Source organism: Gossypium raimondii, chromosome 10, assembly GCF_025698545.1.
Source record: "Gossypium raimondii isolate GPD5lz chromosome 10, ASM2569854v1, whole genome shotgun sequence".
In the NCBI taxonomy this organism is placed as follows: Eukaryota; Viridiplantae; Streptophyta; class Magnoliopsida; order Malvales; family Malvaceae; genus Gossypium; species Gossypium raimondii.
The window spans coordinates 55,453,400-55,465,274 of record NC_068574.1 but is presented as its reverse complement, the minus strand read 5'-3'; the positions used below and the strand labels follow the sequence as shown (position 1 = coordinate 55,465,274).

Here is an 11,875-nt window from a genome sequence, read left to right as displayed (position 1 = left end):
CCGTACTTGTAAGAAAATGCTTGGATTTTAATCAATAAGTAATTAAACAAAATTTCCGAATTATAGTAACAAAAACAGTTTACATCTTCTTTATTTTGGCATATTGCTTACATTGTGATGTGAAGATATAAGAAGAGTGAGAAACAAAGGCATTTTCATATTTTCTATAATTTGTGTGTAAATCAAGTGAAGAAAAATTTGTATTTTCATTTCACGACCACCAATTCTTGAGATATTTTACTTACTTTGACAAGTAATTCAACTTAAATAAAATCTATTACATCTACACGTAAAAGGAAGACCCCAAGGCCTTCTATAATGGACGCTTGTCCTTTTATATATATGTGTGCGTGTGTGAAAACATTATGGATCCCAATTTTAATTTAATTTAATATCAATATTTCATTCAAATTTGAGATTCAACCGTTTAATTTTGATATAATTTGATACTTCAATTTTTATAATGTCATTAATTAGTCTAAATATTCTATTTTAATTAAAATAATTATGTGAATTTTAAGAATTGTTAGCACCATTAAATTTCCTTATTAAATTCAGATTCGTTACAATATTTTTTTGTTTGTTTTATGGGTACCAAGTTTATTTTATTTTTTTCAAAATGCCACATCAGCACAAAAGAATTCTAGTAGTATTAACAAATTGACTTAAATTTTAAATTGAAATGTATAGAAATTAAATTCTGAAAACAAAAGTATGGAGATTAAATTCTAAATATACTGAAGAGTACAAAAACTTTGAGCAAATTATAACCTTTAAATTTTTACATTATAATTTAGTCAGAAACAAATAATTAACCTAATGCGAAACATGAGTGAAAACCATACTTATTTTGATAATATACCATACATATTGTATTTAAAATTTTAATCCCATTTTGGGAAGCATAATAAGTAAGCATATTCTTAGTAGATTAATCAAAGCTTACATGAATGTATTATTGAAAAATAGACATTAATGTGTCTTTGTTCGCACGTACTTATTAATTTGTTTATAATTTTCTCATTTGACAATTTTAAGCCTGGATGATAAAATTTGAATTGTCCAATAAATTATGAGTCAATTTATTTCAAATAGGTCGATTTTTTTTTTTTGAAAGGTGGATACAAGTGGGAAGTGAATTTTTCTTTTAGATAGTGAATATGGAGTGATTATGGTAATTACTTCTGATCCACTCCACTGTGTTTGTTGAGTATAACTCATATTTTAGAAATAATTTTTCAGTTAAACTCTGTTTATTTATTACAATCAAATTCTGATTAATTTAGATTATTTTATTATTATTTGACCTATAAATTTAGTCTATAAATAGGTTTTTTTACAACCTTAGAAAACACACCCATTAGAGATTAGAACTCATAACACTTTTAGAATCTTGTGTTTACGTTTTGAGAGTTATTTGTTTTCGCGATTTAATTTTATCCTTATCTTTTGTATTCTTCGTTCTTTTGCCATGGTTTTTTAGGGGTTTTCCACGTTAAATTTGTGTATTCAATTCCTCAAAATTTCCGCTATTTTTACTTGTTCGTTGCTTAATCGGATCGACTCCCAACAATATTAAATTACAATTTTATCCTTATATATATAAAATATTAAAAAAGTAAAAATGTAATAACGTCATAATATAGAAAAAAAAACTCATATATTTTATGTTTAGAATGTTTTGAAGAATTATGCTTAAATATTTATTTGACTTTAAAAAGATTGAAAATGTTAAAGTTAAGTAACAAAAATTAAATTGAAGCAGAGCGGGATGAGATCGGCTGGGAATGGATGCATCCAACATCCACGAAAGTGATAGTGATTTTCAAAATTGTACATTCATAATAGAGTAAGGCGGATGATGGAGCTAAACGTGTCAACTATAACGCAATGATAAATTTAATAATATCTGCTCCACCTCACTCCATTACCATCCCTGCCTCAATTAGATTAATCTATTGGTATATGTTTAACACTATATAGGTTTCTTCTCTTCGATAATTAGATATAATATAAGTTTCGCATGGTAAATTTTTATTTGCAATATTTTTCTGTCTTAAATATCTTTTCTATTTCATATATATTTTTAGGCTTTGATCCTTCTCCAAATCTAATATTTGTAATATATATTATCTGAAGTAGTATATTTTGATCGGATAAAATACCTTAAATGATGAAATTTGCCTTATTAAATTAAATATATTTAAATAAAAATAGAAACTCTATCATATATGTATGTGTGTGGAAATCATGTATTTAGAACACAAAATTGGTTTAAAAATAACATACAAAAAATAGTAAAATGTATGATTTGAAACTAATTAATAATAACATATGAAATATATACAATATTAAAAATTAGATTAAATTGTACGTAGAACTAAATTTAAGCACATGAATACATCATATTAAGATTACTAAATGAATATAATTATTTATCACGGTGTTGTCATTAATTCTAAGTTGGTGTCGAGTTAGTTTGTGACACCATCTTAATTAATGATGTTATTAATATATACAACTGATGAATGTAATAAATTGTGCATATTAAAATAAAATGAATAAAAATCTCAAAATGAAATTTTGATTAAATAGTATATTTAAGATTTTGCTAACCTAATTTTTATAAATTCTCGAATCAATCTCCCTATTTTATAAATTCATCTATTATTATCCTTTTTCTTTCATGTACCCTTAATTAATTCCCAATTATTTTCAACATTATAGTTGTAACATCCCAAAACCTAGGTTGGAATAAATTGGATTTTGAAATCAAGTATGGTCATCCTTCGATTTTGAGTTTAGATTTTGGAATTTTTTTACAAGGAAATTGATCTGATTCAGTGGTTAAATATTTTGGTCATGTGTGAGAGGTTCTGGGTTTGAACCTTGTTCCTTGAAATTTTGTTATTTTTATCCAACCCTTATTCTTGATCGTCTGACATAAGTTCTACTTCCGATCAACTAATGATAAGAATAAGTCTGTTGGGCCAATAGTAAAGTGTCTGTATATCCTCTGGTCTTGTGTTTGAGTCTCTGTGTATGCAATGGAAAAATATTTTGCACCATTTCGTAATTTAGTTGTTTTGTTTGATTTTTAAAGAAAACAAGTTAATTAACTCCCGAAGGGGATATTCGGAAGGTTCTCTTCTCCTTCTATTTTTCTTTCTTTGTTTTTGCTCTTCTCCATTCAATATATTTTTTTCTTTTTTATTCTGCTCCGTTATTTTATCGCCGAATTCTTCTGTAATTGTTATGTCAAGTTAATCTTCAATCAAACTACGAAGTTCTCAAGAGTATTGTTCTTTCAACATTCTAAGTTTGTACTGTTGACTTCATGCGAGGGGACGGGAATTCATCCTTGTTGCTCCTGCATCGAGTCCGTATCAGGTGGGTGCCGAAACCCCTCTTTTTCAACATTTTCAGTCGTCGAAAAATGGGACTGTCAACGCCACACGGCCAGGGACGTGGGTGTGTGTCCACGTCGTGTAACTCACTGTTTACGCTTTAGAACCACACGACCAGAGACATGGGTGTGTGCTCAGGCCATGTGAGACACACGAGCAATGACATGGGCGTGTGACTAAGCCATGTGAGACAAAAAAATCTTTATCACCTCACTTAATTCTGATGATTTAAATTATTAATATTTAATTTTATCATTTCAGCCTTTACAAATTTGATTTCTTTGGACGAATGGGATTTCAACTGGATTTAATTGCTATAATTATGATTTTGTTGCCAGCTATAATGCATTATTTTGTCTTAGATTTAACCCATACAATATGGACCACAGAACTGAAGGATGTTATTGGCTTTGTTCCAATTGTTCTCTGGTGTTCTTCATTTCAATTAGCCTCAAGCAAAACCTTTTAATTCCTTCTTTTTGTTGCATCTCTTGAAGTGGAGGAAATAGTTTGCCACTAGCATTCACTGCTTTATTCCAAGCCAAATTAAGGTAAGCTTCGATAAACCCACCAAAATGTTAAAAACAAGTTGTTTTGACACATATAAACACCCATATCGTATGTGATCTTGTATATGTTAAATATATATATATCATTTCATTTAGTCCTTTTGTGTGGATCTCATATACATATATGTTAATATAAACTGCATGATTGTGTTTGTAATAAAAGATGTGTGGTGTATCCTCCCATCATGTTTCTAATTTTATTAAAATTTGCTTCAAGTTATAAGTTCTGTTTATCGTTCAATTTGTATTTATTATATTTGTATTTTTAATTTTCTAATATTCTTAAACTTAATCATTAATATGCTAAATTTGATGCAGGCAAACTAGACCTTTTTAATGGCTGAACTCATTGGGGCAATCCTTGCTGTTATTAAGTTCATCAGTCGTAATGCTAGCAAATATCTAAAATACCAAAAGAAATTCACGGAATACGTTGATATTTCAATCAAGCACAAGCGGATTTGCGTGCCAAGGAGGCAGATTTTCAACAGCAGTTGAAAGGCGAGCATCACTTCGGGAAAATGCCAAAGCAGGAAGTTGAAAGATGGTTTGAGAAAGTAGTGCAAAAGCTCGGTCATGCTCAAGATGTTGAAGATAAAATCAGTGAAGGAAAATATCTTTTCCGCTCATGCTTGGGGAAGCTTGTTGATGAAGCGGTTCAGGCAATGAAGGAAGTGCATGCTGAAGGAAATTTCTCGGGGGGCTTGGTTGTTAATGATCCTTCTACCATAGCGGTAAATCTACCTACACCGGAAGTAGTAGGTGCGACCAATGTTAGAGAAGAAATTTATCAGTACTTGATGGGAGATGCAGTTGAATCGATTGCAGTGTGGGAGATGGGCGGAATCGGGAAAACAACCATTATGAAGGATGTCCATAATAGGTTGTTGAAAGAGAGCAAATTTAGAAAATTGATTTGGGTAACCGTATCTGAAGTCTTCGATATTCGAAAGCTGCAAAAGGACATCGCTTCTCAATTGGAGAGAAACTTGTCACCTTATTGGCAACTATTTTATATACTTTAGTGAATTAAGAAATGAATGGAATTCATTTCATGGCCAACCGTTTATTTATTCAGAGACTACTTATGGTAAAACTTAGTCTTTACCAACAATCTCAACACCTCATTGGCAACTATTTTACATACTTGAGTGAATTAAAAAATAACATAAATGCATGAAATTTATTTCATGACCAACCGTTTATTTTTTTACCCATGGCAAAAGAGAGTAGTCACTGCTACCTGCAGTGAATACTCTGATTTCGACCAAATTATATACCACAAATGTGCATCAAATATAAAACACATTTTAGCTCAAATTAAGAGACTATTCGCTGGGTTTTGCTCAGTTTCATCGTCTCCTACATACCGTAAAATTTTGTATAGTATTTCCCTGTTGTGAACAATGCATGAAAATGGTGTAAAGAAACCTGAGCTCAACTGGTAAATAACCCACTTACCTACATATTATAAATTGAAATGAAATATAGCTATATACACAGTTACACACCATAGCTACAGGTTTATAATTAAAAAATATTTCCAACTTGAACACAAACCTTATTCCTATATGGAGTCATGCTTCCAAATTTGAATGAAAGCCTAATTTAGAGAGGTCGAAATTGTATTGGTCGTACTTATTGATTTGGGGTTTTCTTGGTCACAAATAATAGAAAATGAGTTGCGCACATGAAGTTTTTTTTTTTTTTTTGGCATGCAGTAGGCACGTTTGCCTTTGCTATTAATTTATATGGTACACTGTAGCATTTTTTTAATAAATCCAACACTTTTATTGCCTTGAGATTTGGATCCATGGTTGATCAGCCAGCTAACACATTATTTTGCATACGATTTGACCCATCGCCCCACTATTCGACTACTACTGTCAAAGAAAAAAATAGTCAAAAAACAATACTGAAGATTGTTCTTGGAGTCGTTGATTTCAGCTATTCTTAAGCAAACGCTAGTAATTCCTTCTTTAGTTGGATCTTTTGAAGTGGAGAAAAGAGTTTGCCACTAGCATTCTGTATTCCAAGCTAGATTCAAGTAAGCTTCAATAAATTGGCCATAGCATGCATCTTATACTCTGCTACTTGTGTTGCCTTTTATTCTTTTATTATCTCTAAATTCACCAAATTTTGAAAAACAAGTTGTGCTAACACACATATACACCCAAGCCTTATGTGATCTTACGTATGTTGCATACATATCATTTTGTTTAGTCCCTTTATGTGGATCTCATATGCATATATGTCAAAATGAACTGCATTATTGTGTCTGTAAGGAAAGATGTATTATTTGAAGACTAGGTCTGGTGGTGTATCCTCCAATCATGTCTGTAATTTTAGTGAATTTTGTTTGAAGTTTTAAGTTCTGCATATGGTTAGAGGATTCAACCACTGAAACAAGCTCAAGTGGCTCTATTTGTATTATTGTAATTGTACTTTTGATTTTCTAATATTCTTAAACTTAAATCATTAACATGCTAAATTTGATGCAGGAAAGCTAGACCTCTTTAATGGCTGAACTCATCGGGCCAATCCTTGATGTTATTAAGTTCATCGGTCGTAAAGCTAGCAAATATCTAAAATTCCAAAGGAAATTCACGGAATACGTTGATGATTTCAATCAAGCACAAGAGGATTTGCGTGCCAAGGAGGCAGATTTTCGACAGCAGTTGAAAGACGAGCATCACTTTGGGAAAATGCCAAAGCAAGAAGTTGAAAGATGGTTTGAGAAAGTAGAGCAAAAGCTTGGTCATGCTCAACATGTTGAAGATAAAATCAGTAAAGGAAAATATCTCTTCCGCTCATGCTTTGGGAAGCTTGTTGATGAGGCGACTCAGGCAATGAAGGAAGTGCGTGCTGAAGGAAATTTCTCCGGGGGCTTGGTTGTTAATGATCCTTCTACCATAGCGGTTAATCTACCTACACCGGAAGTAGTAGGTGCGATCGATGTTAGAGAAGAAATTTATCAGTACTTGATGGGAGATGCAGTTGGATTGATTGGTGTGTGGGGGATGGGCGGAATCGGGAAAACAACCATTATGAAGGATGTCCATAATAGGTTGTTGAAAGAGAGTAAATTTAGAAAATTGATTTGGGTAACTGTATCTCAAGACTTCGATATTCGAAGGCTACAAAATAACATCGCTTCTCAATTGGAGAGAAACTTGTCAGATGATGAAGATACAATCGTCCGTGCAGGGAAGTTATCAGAAATGTTGAAAGGACAAATGAGGTATGTGCTAATATTGGATGATGTATGGAGAAGCCTTTCCCTTGAGGATTTTGGAATCCTTGAGCCTGCAACAAATAATGGATGCAAATTAGTGTTGACCACACGTTCAGAAAGGGTTGTTGAATCAATGGGACTTAAGAAAGTTAAAGTTCCTTGTTTTTCTATGGAGGAAGCCATGAACTTATTCTTAAGCAAAGTTGGACAAGACATGTTGCCCAATCCAACTTTAGAATCATTAATGAAACTTGCTGTGAGGGAATGTGATGGACTTCCTCTAGCAGTTGTCACACTGGCTGGTTGTATGAGGGGAAAATCCGATCCTCGTATGTGGGAAAATGCTATAGATGAATTACGAGGGTACATCAGAAACATCCACGATATGGAAGATAGGGTGTATGGATGTTTAAAATTCAGCTATGATCGTCTGCAACGAATACACCAAGATTGTCTTCTGTATTGTGCATTATATCCTGAAGATCATGAAATCTATAAAGATGAGATAACTGAAAAATGGATGGAAGAAGGGCTTATAGATGAAATGGGAAGTAGAAAAGCAATGGAGGGTAGCAGTCATTCCATTTTGCAAGAGCTTGAAGAAAATTGTTTGCTAGAAAGGGTTCAGGATAGGCCATGTATAAAAATGCATGATCTTGTTAGAGATATGGCATTGCATATCACAAGGAAAAGATTTCTGGTAAAAGCTGGTATGCAGTTGGAAGAGCTACCAAACGAGGAAGACTGGGGTGAAGATTTGGAGAAGGTTTCTTTGATGCACAATTGCATCTCAACAATTCCTCAAATGATGAAGAGTCCGAAATTTCCAAAACTCACAACGTTGCTGCTCTCGTGGAATGCATTGAAAGAAATTCCAGAATCTTTCTTTGAGCACTTTCCTAACCTTAAGATTCTTGATCTTTCTGATACTCGTTTAGAGAGTTTGCCTAATTCTATTTCCTTTTTGGAGAAACTCACAGTACTGTTGCTTAGAGGATGTTTGTGTTTAAAGAGGTTGCCTTGTCTATCGAAACTTCAAGCTTTGAAGAAATTGGATCTTGGAAGCAGTGGAATCCGGGAAATCCCTCAAGGTTTGGAAATGTTGGTAAATCTTAGATATCTCAATCTTAAATATACCTCTCATCTAGCATGGATTCCTACTGGAACACTCTCAAAACTATGCCGGCTTCAGTATTTGGCAATTCATTTAAAATTAAGCGCAAAAGAGTTGAGGGAATTGAACAAGTTGGAGGTTTTTGAGGGCTGGTTCCATAACGTGGGTGACTTGAACACGTTTGCAAGTAAGAGAAAAACGCTTTATAAATTCTCCATTTTGGTATGTTATCAAATGACCTCATTTCGTCCCTCGACTTCTAGTAATTTGGTTACATTTGTACGGGTTACACTTGATGTTGGAGATGAAATTATACTTCCATACGGTATCGAGAAATTAAGTCTATTGGGATGTGGGGGTGTGAGAAGTATAAACGATTTTGGATTGAGGGATGCAACTGACTTGAAAGTATGTGAACTTCGTGTTTGTAGGGAGTTGGAATCTGTAATTTCATCCCAGTGTGAGCAGCTTCAAACACTCGAGTCTCTGTATCTAAGTGACTTGGAGAATTTGAAAGTCATAGTTGAAGTTGGAGCTGGTGAATCATCAGTCGGCATATTTTCCTCCCTTAGAAGGACCTGTCTATCGCGTTGTGGTAAAATTAAGAAATTGTTTTCAGCTGATTGGGTTCTAAGCAACCTGGAAGAGATAGATGTTGATGATTGTAGTGAATTGGAAGAAATAATAACAGAATCCGAGAAAAAAAGATTGGGTTCCAATAAGGATACCATCAAATTCCCTTTCCCCAAACTGAGGTTTTTATTATTGAATAGTCTAGTACAATTGCAGCGCATTTGTAGTGAAAATGGAGTAATGGTTTGTGATTCTCTCCAACACATTTCAATAAGTGATTGTCCAAAGCTAAAGCGGATTCCTCTATGTCTTCCACAGCTTGAGATTGATGATGAAGGAAAACTATCTCCTTCTAATTCTCTCCAGAGAATCCAAGTGCATCCAATAGATTGGTGGGAAGCAGTGGAGTGGGAGCACCCTAATTTCAATATTAAGAAAGTTGTTCGACCCTTGGTGAGGTTTCGGAAGGATATCATTGAGGAATGGAGGTCTGTTTAAAACCACAACCGTGTAAGTGAATCTTTCATCATAGATTTGCAGATCTTTTTCTCTAAGTGTTTATATAACACACTAATACTTGTCTTGGTCTATTGTTTTGGTAGATACAATTGAAGAAGAAGACGAAGGTTGTGATGTTCTTTGCTTTTCAATTCTAGAGGTTTTAATTTTTAAAATTAGCTGCAACTCAAGATTCTTGATTAAATATTTACTTTTTCTGCTGCAAAATTATTGCTTCATGACTTCAACTATCTTGTATTTGCATCTTGTACTCTTCTTTTAGTGATTATTTGGGTTTTATTGTGTAGGTTTTGATTTTTTTTCATCTTGTACTCTTCATTGGTTTGTCGAATTAGTAAAGCCTTTTTTGTCCGTGGTTTTTATCCTCTTCGGAGGAATTTTCCACGTAATATTTGTGTTCGATCTTTTCTACTTCTTCTATTTTGATTGTTTATACGGGTCGATCTCCAAACAGGCTATTTTATTAGTCTTTCATATTTGGCTCTTAAAAGGTTTAATTTTAATTTTGGTTATGCATTTATACTTTAGTATCTGGTATACTAACAATTTACTCTCTCTTTTTTATTCTATAAACAGTTTTAAGAAATAGTCACTTATTTTTTAAATTTTTCTTTTTTAATATTTATTAATATCTCTATATAACACTTTCTACTTGTGAAGTCTAAAAGCTCTACTAATATAATACCAAATATTTTTCTTTCCCAAATTAAAGGCATTGTTTTTGTTGAGAGACTAGAATTGAAGCAACTTTGCACTAAAAATAAAGTAATGGATGGGATGTGTTATGGTTTAATGTGTAATTGTATATGAATTTTGATTAAATTATTAAAACAATTATTGATATAACATCATTTCATGTTTATATATTGCATATATAAATAATTATATTTATCCAATATAAAATAAATTAATGTACTATTTCTTTAAATGTGTATATGATTAAATTAAAATTAAAGTTTCAAGTATAAACTTGGACCCCAATTAGAGTTTTACGTGTATAATTATACCAAATTAAAGTTCATGTTTACAATTGCACATTAAATCAAAATTCATGTATAGTTTTAAGATTTATTCCAATGTATAATAAAAGAAATATTCAATATTCAATTATTGTGTGCATATTTGTATATGATTTGGATTTGGTATATTATCATATGTAAAGTCATAATAGATTTAAAGCTTAATGTTGAATTTGGCTCTCTGTATTTTTATTTTGACATCTAAAACTTTTTTTTATCTCAATTTAGCACTTACACTATCCACCCTATCCAAATTGGTCCACAGCGGTAGAAAAATCAAAATTACCCCATGGCATTATGAGAATGCCCCATGTCAGCTTCTTTTTATTTTTTTAATATTATATATTATATTGATTAAAAATATATAAATATTCATATATCATATATAAATATTTCAAAAATTAAAAAAGTTTAAAACTATAAAAATAGTCAATTTTGTTTGTCTCGGATAACATTTTAGTCACTTATGTTTGAAATGTTACGTTTTAGTCACTTACATTATCGTTTTGTTACGAAGTGACCACTCTACCATTAAGCTCCTTTACCTCCCTAATGGCGATCCTACATGGCAGTCCAAATGGGTTTTAAATGTAAACTTGGATGTCTTACGTGGCAGTCCAAATTAAATTTATTTAATTAAAAACTTATTTCCATCCTAGCAACTGGACATCCAAGTTAGCATTTAAAACCGATTTGGACTACCACATAGGACTGCTATTAGGGAGGTAACGGAGTTTAACTGTAGAGTGATTACTTCGTAACAAAACGATAACGTAAGTGACTAAAACGTAACATTTCAAACATAAATGACTAAAATGTAATCTGAGGCAAATAAAAGTGACTATTTTTATAGTTTACCTATATTGTTTTATAAAAATCTAGAATATAAATATAGATTTCAAAATAATATATAAAATTAAAAATTTTGTATGAATTAAAATAGGTATTTAAATATTAGAAAATTGTAAAAAAAATCTAAAATTTTTAAATATATATATTCTAGAAAATTAGATTAGTGGTTGAATCAATTAGATCATTTGTTCCTTAGTCTAATTGATTCATCTGATTTAATTAAAATTCATAAAATGAGAAAAAATATTAAAAATCAGTTCAATTGGTTTAATTATACATTCAAACCTATTTTTAGTCCGGTCCAAATTAATTTACGAACCAATTAATTTAACCTCTTATTTTGATCTAATATCCTGATGGTTATCGATCTAGTTAGTTCCAAAACCATGTTTAATTTTTTCCTTTTATCTCACCAATAGTTCTATACATATTATTCTCGTTTGTACGGGTTAATTATAAATTTATTATACTAACCAAATAAGTAATACAGTTAAAATCTTTTAATTAAATTGCTAATTTTAGAAATCAACTTCTCTGCAATTTAAATTTTAAAATTAATAAAATTGCTTTGTCTTTTAAAAAATTAT

At 31.6% G+C, this 11,875-nt stretch overlaps 1 protein-coding gene and 1 pseudogene across 1 annotated transcript; both read left to right on the top strand.

Annotated features, from left to right (window-relative positions):
* Positions 1 to 4,298: 4,298 nt before the first annotated feature.
* LOC128033865 (putative disease resistance protein At5g05400) lies at positions 4,299 to 5,072 on the top strand (annotated as a pseudogene).
* A 1,423-nt stretch (positions 5,073 to 6,495) lies between these two features.
* Positions 6,496 to 9,672, top strand: LOC105778094 (probable disease resistance protein At4g27220). Its single transcript, XM_012601684.2, has one exon. It carries the CDS (start codon positions 6,496 to 6,498, stop codon positions 9,394 to 9,396), a length of 2,901 nt encoding a protein of 966 aa, XP_012457138.1. The 3' UTR covers positions 9,397 to 9,672.
* Positions 9,673 to 11,875: the final 2,203 nt, after the last annotated feature.

Excerpts from the sequence above, each read along its gene's own strand:
- LOC105778094 (XM_012601684.2), top strand. The coding sequence starts at position 6,496 with ATGGCTGAACTCATCGGGCCAATCCTTGATGTTATTAAGTTCATCGGT.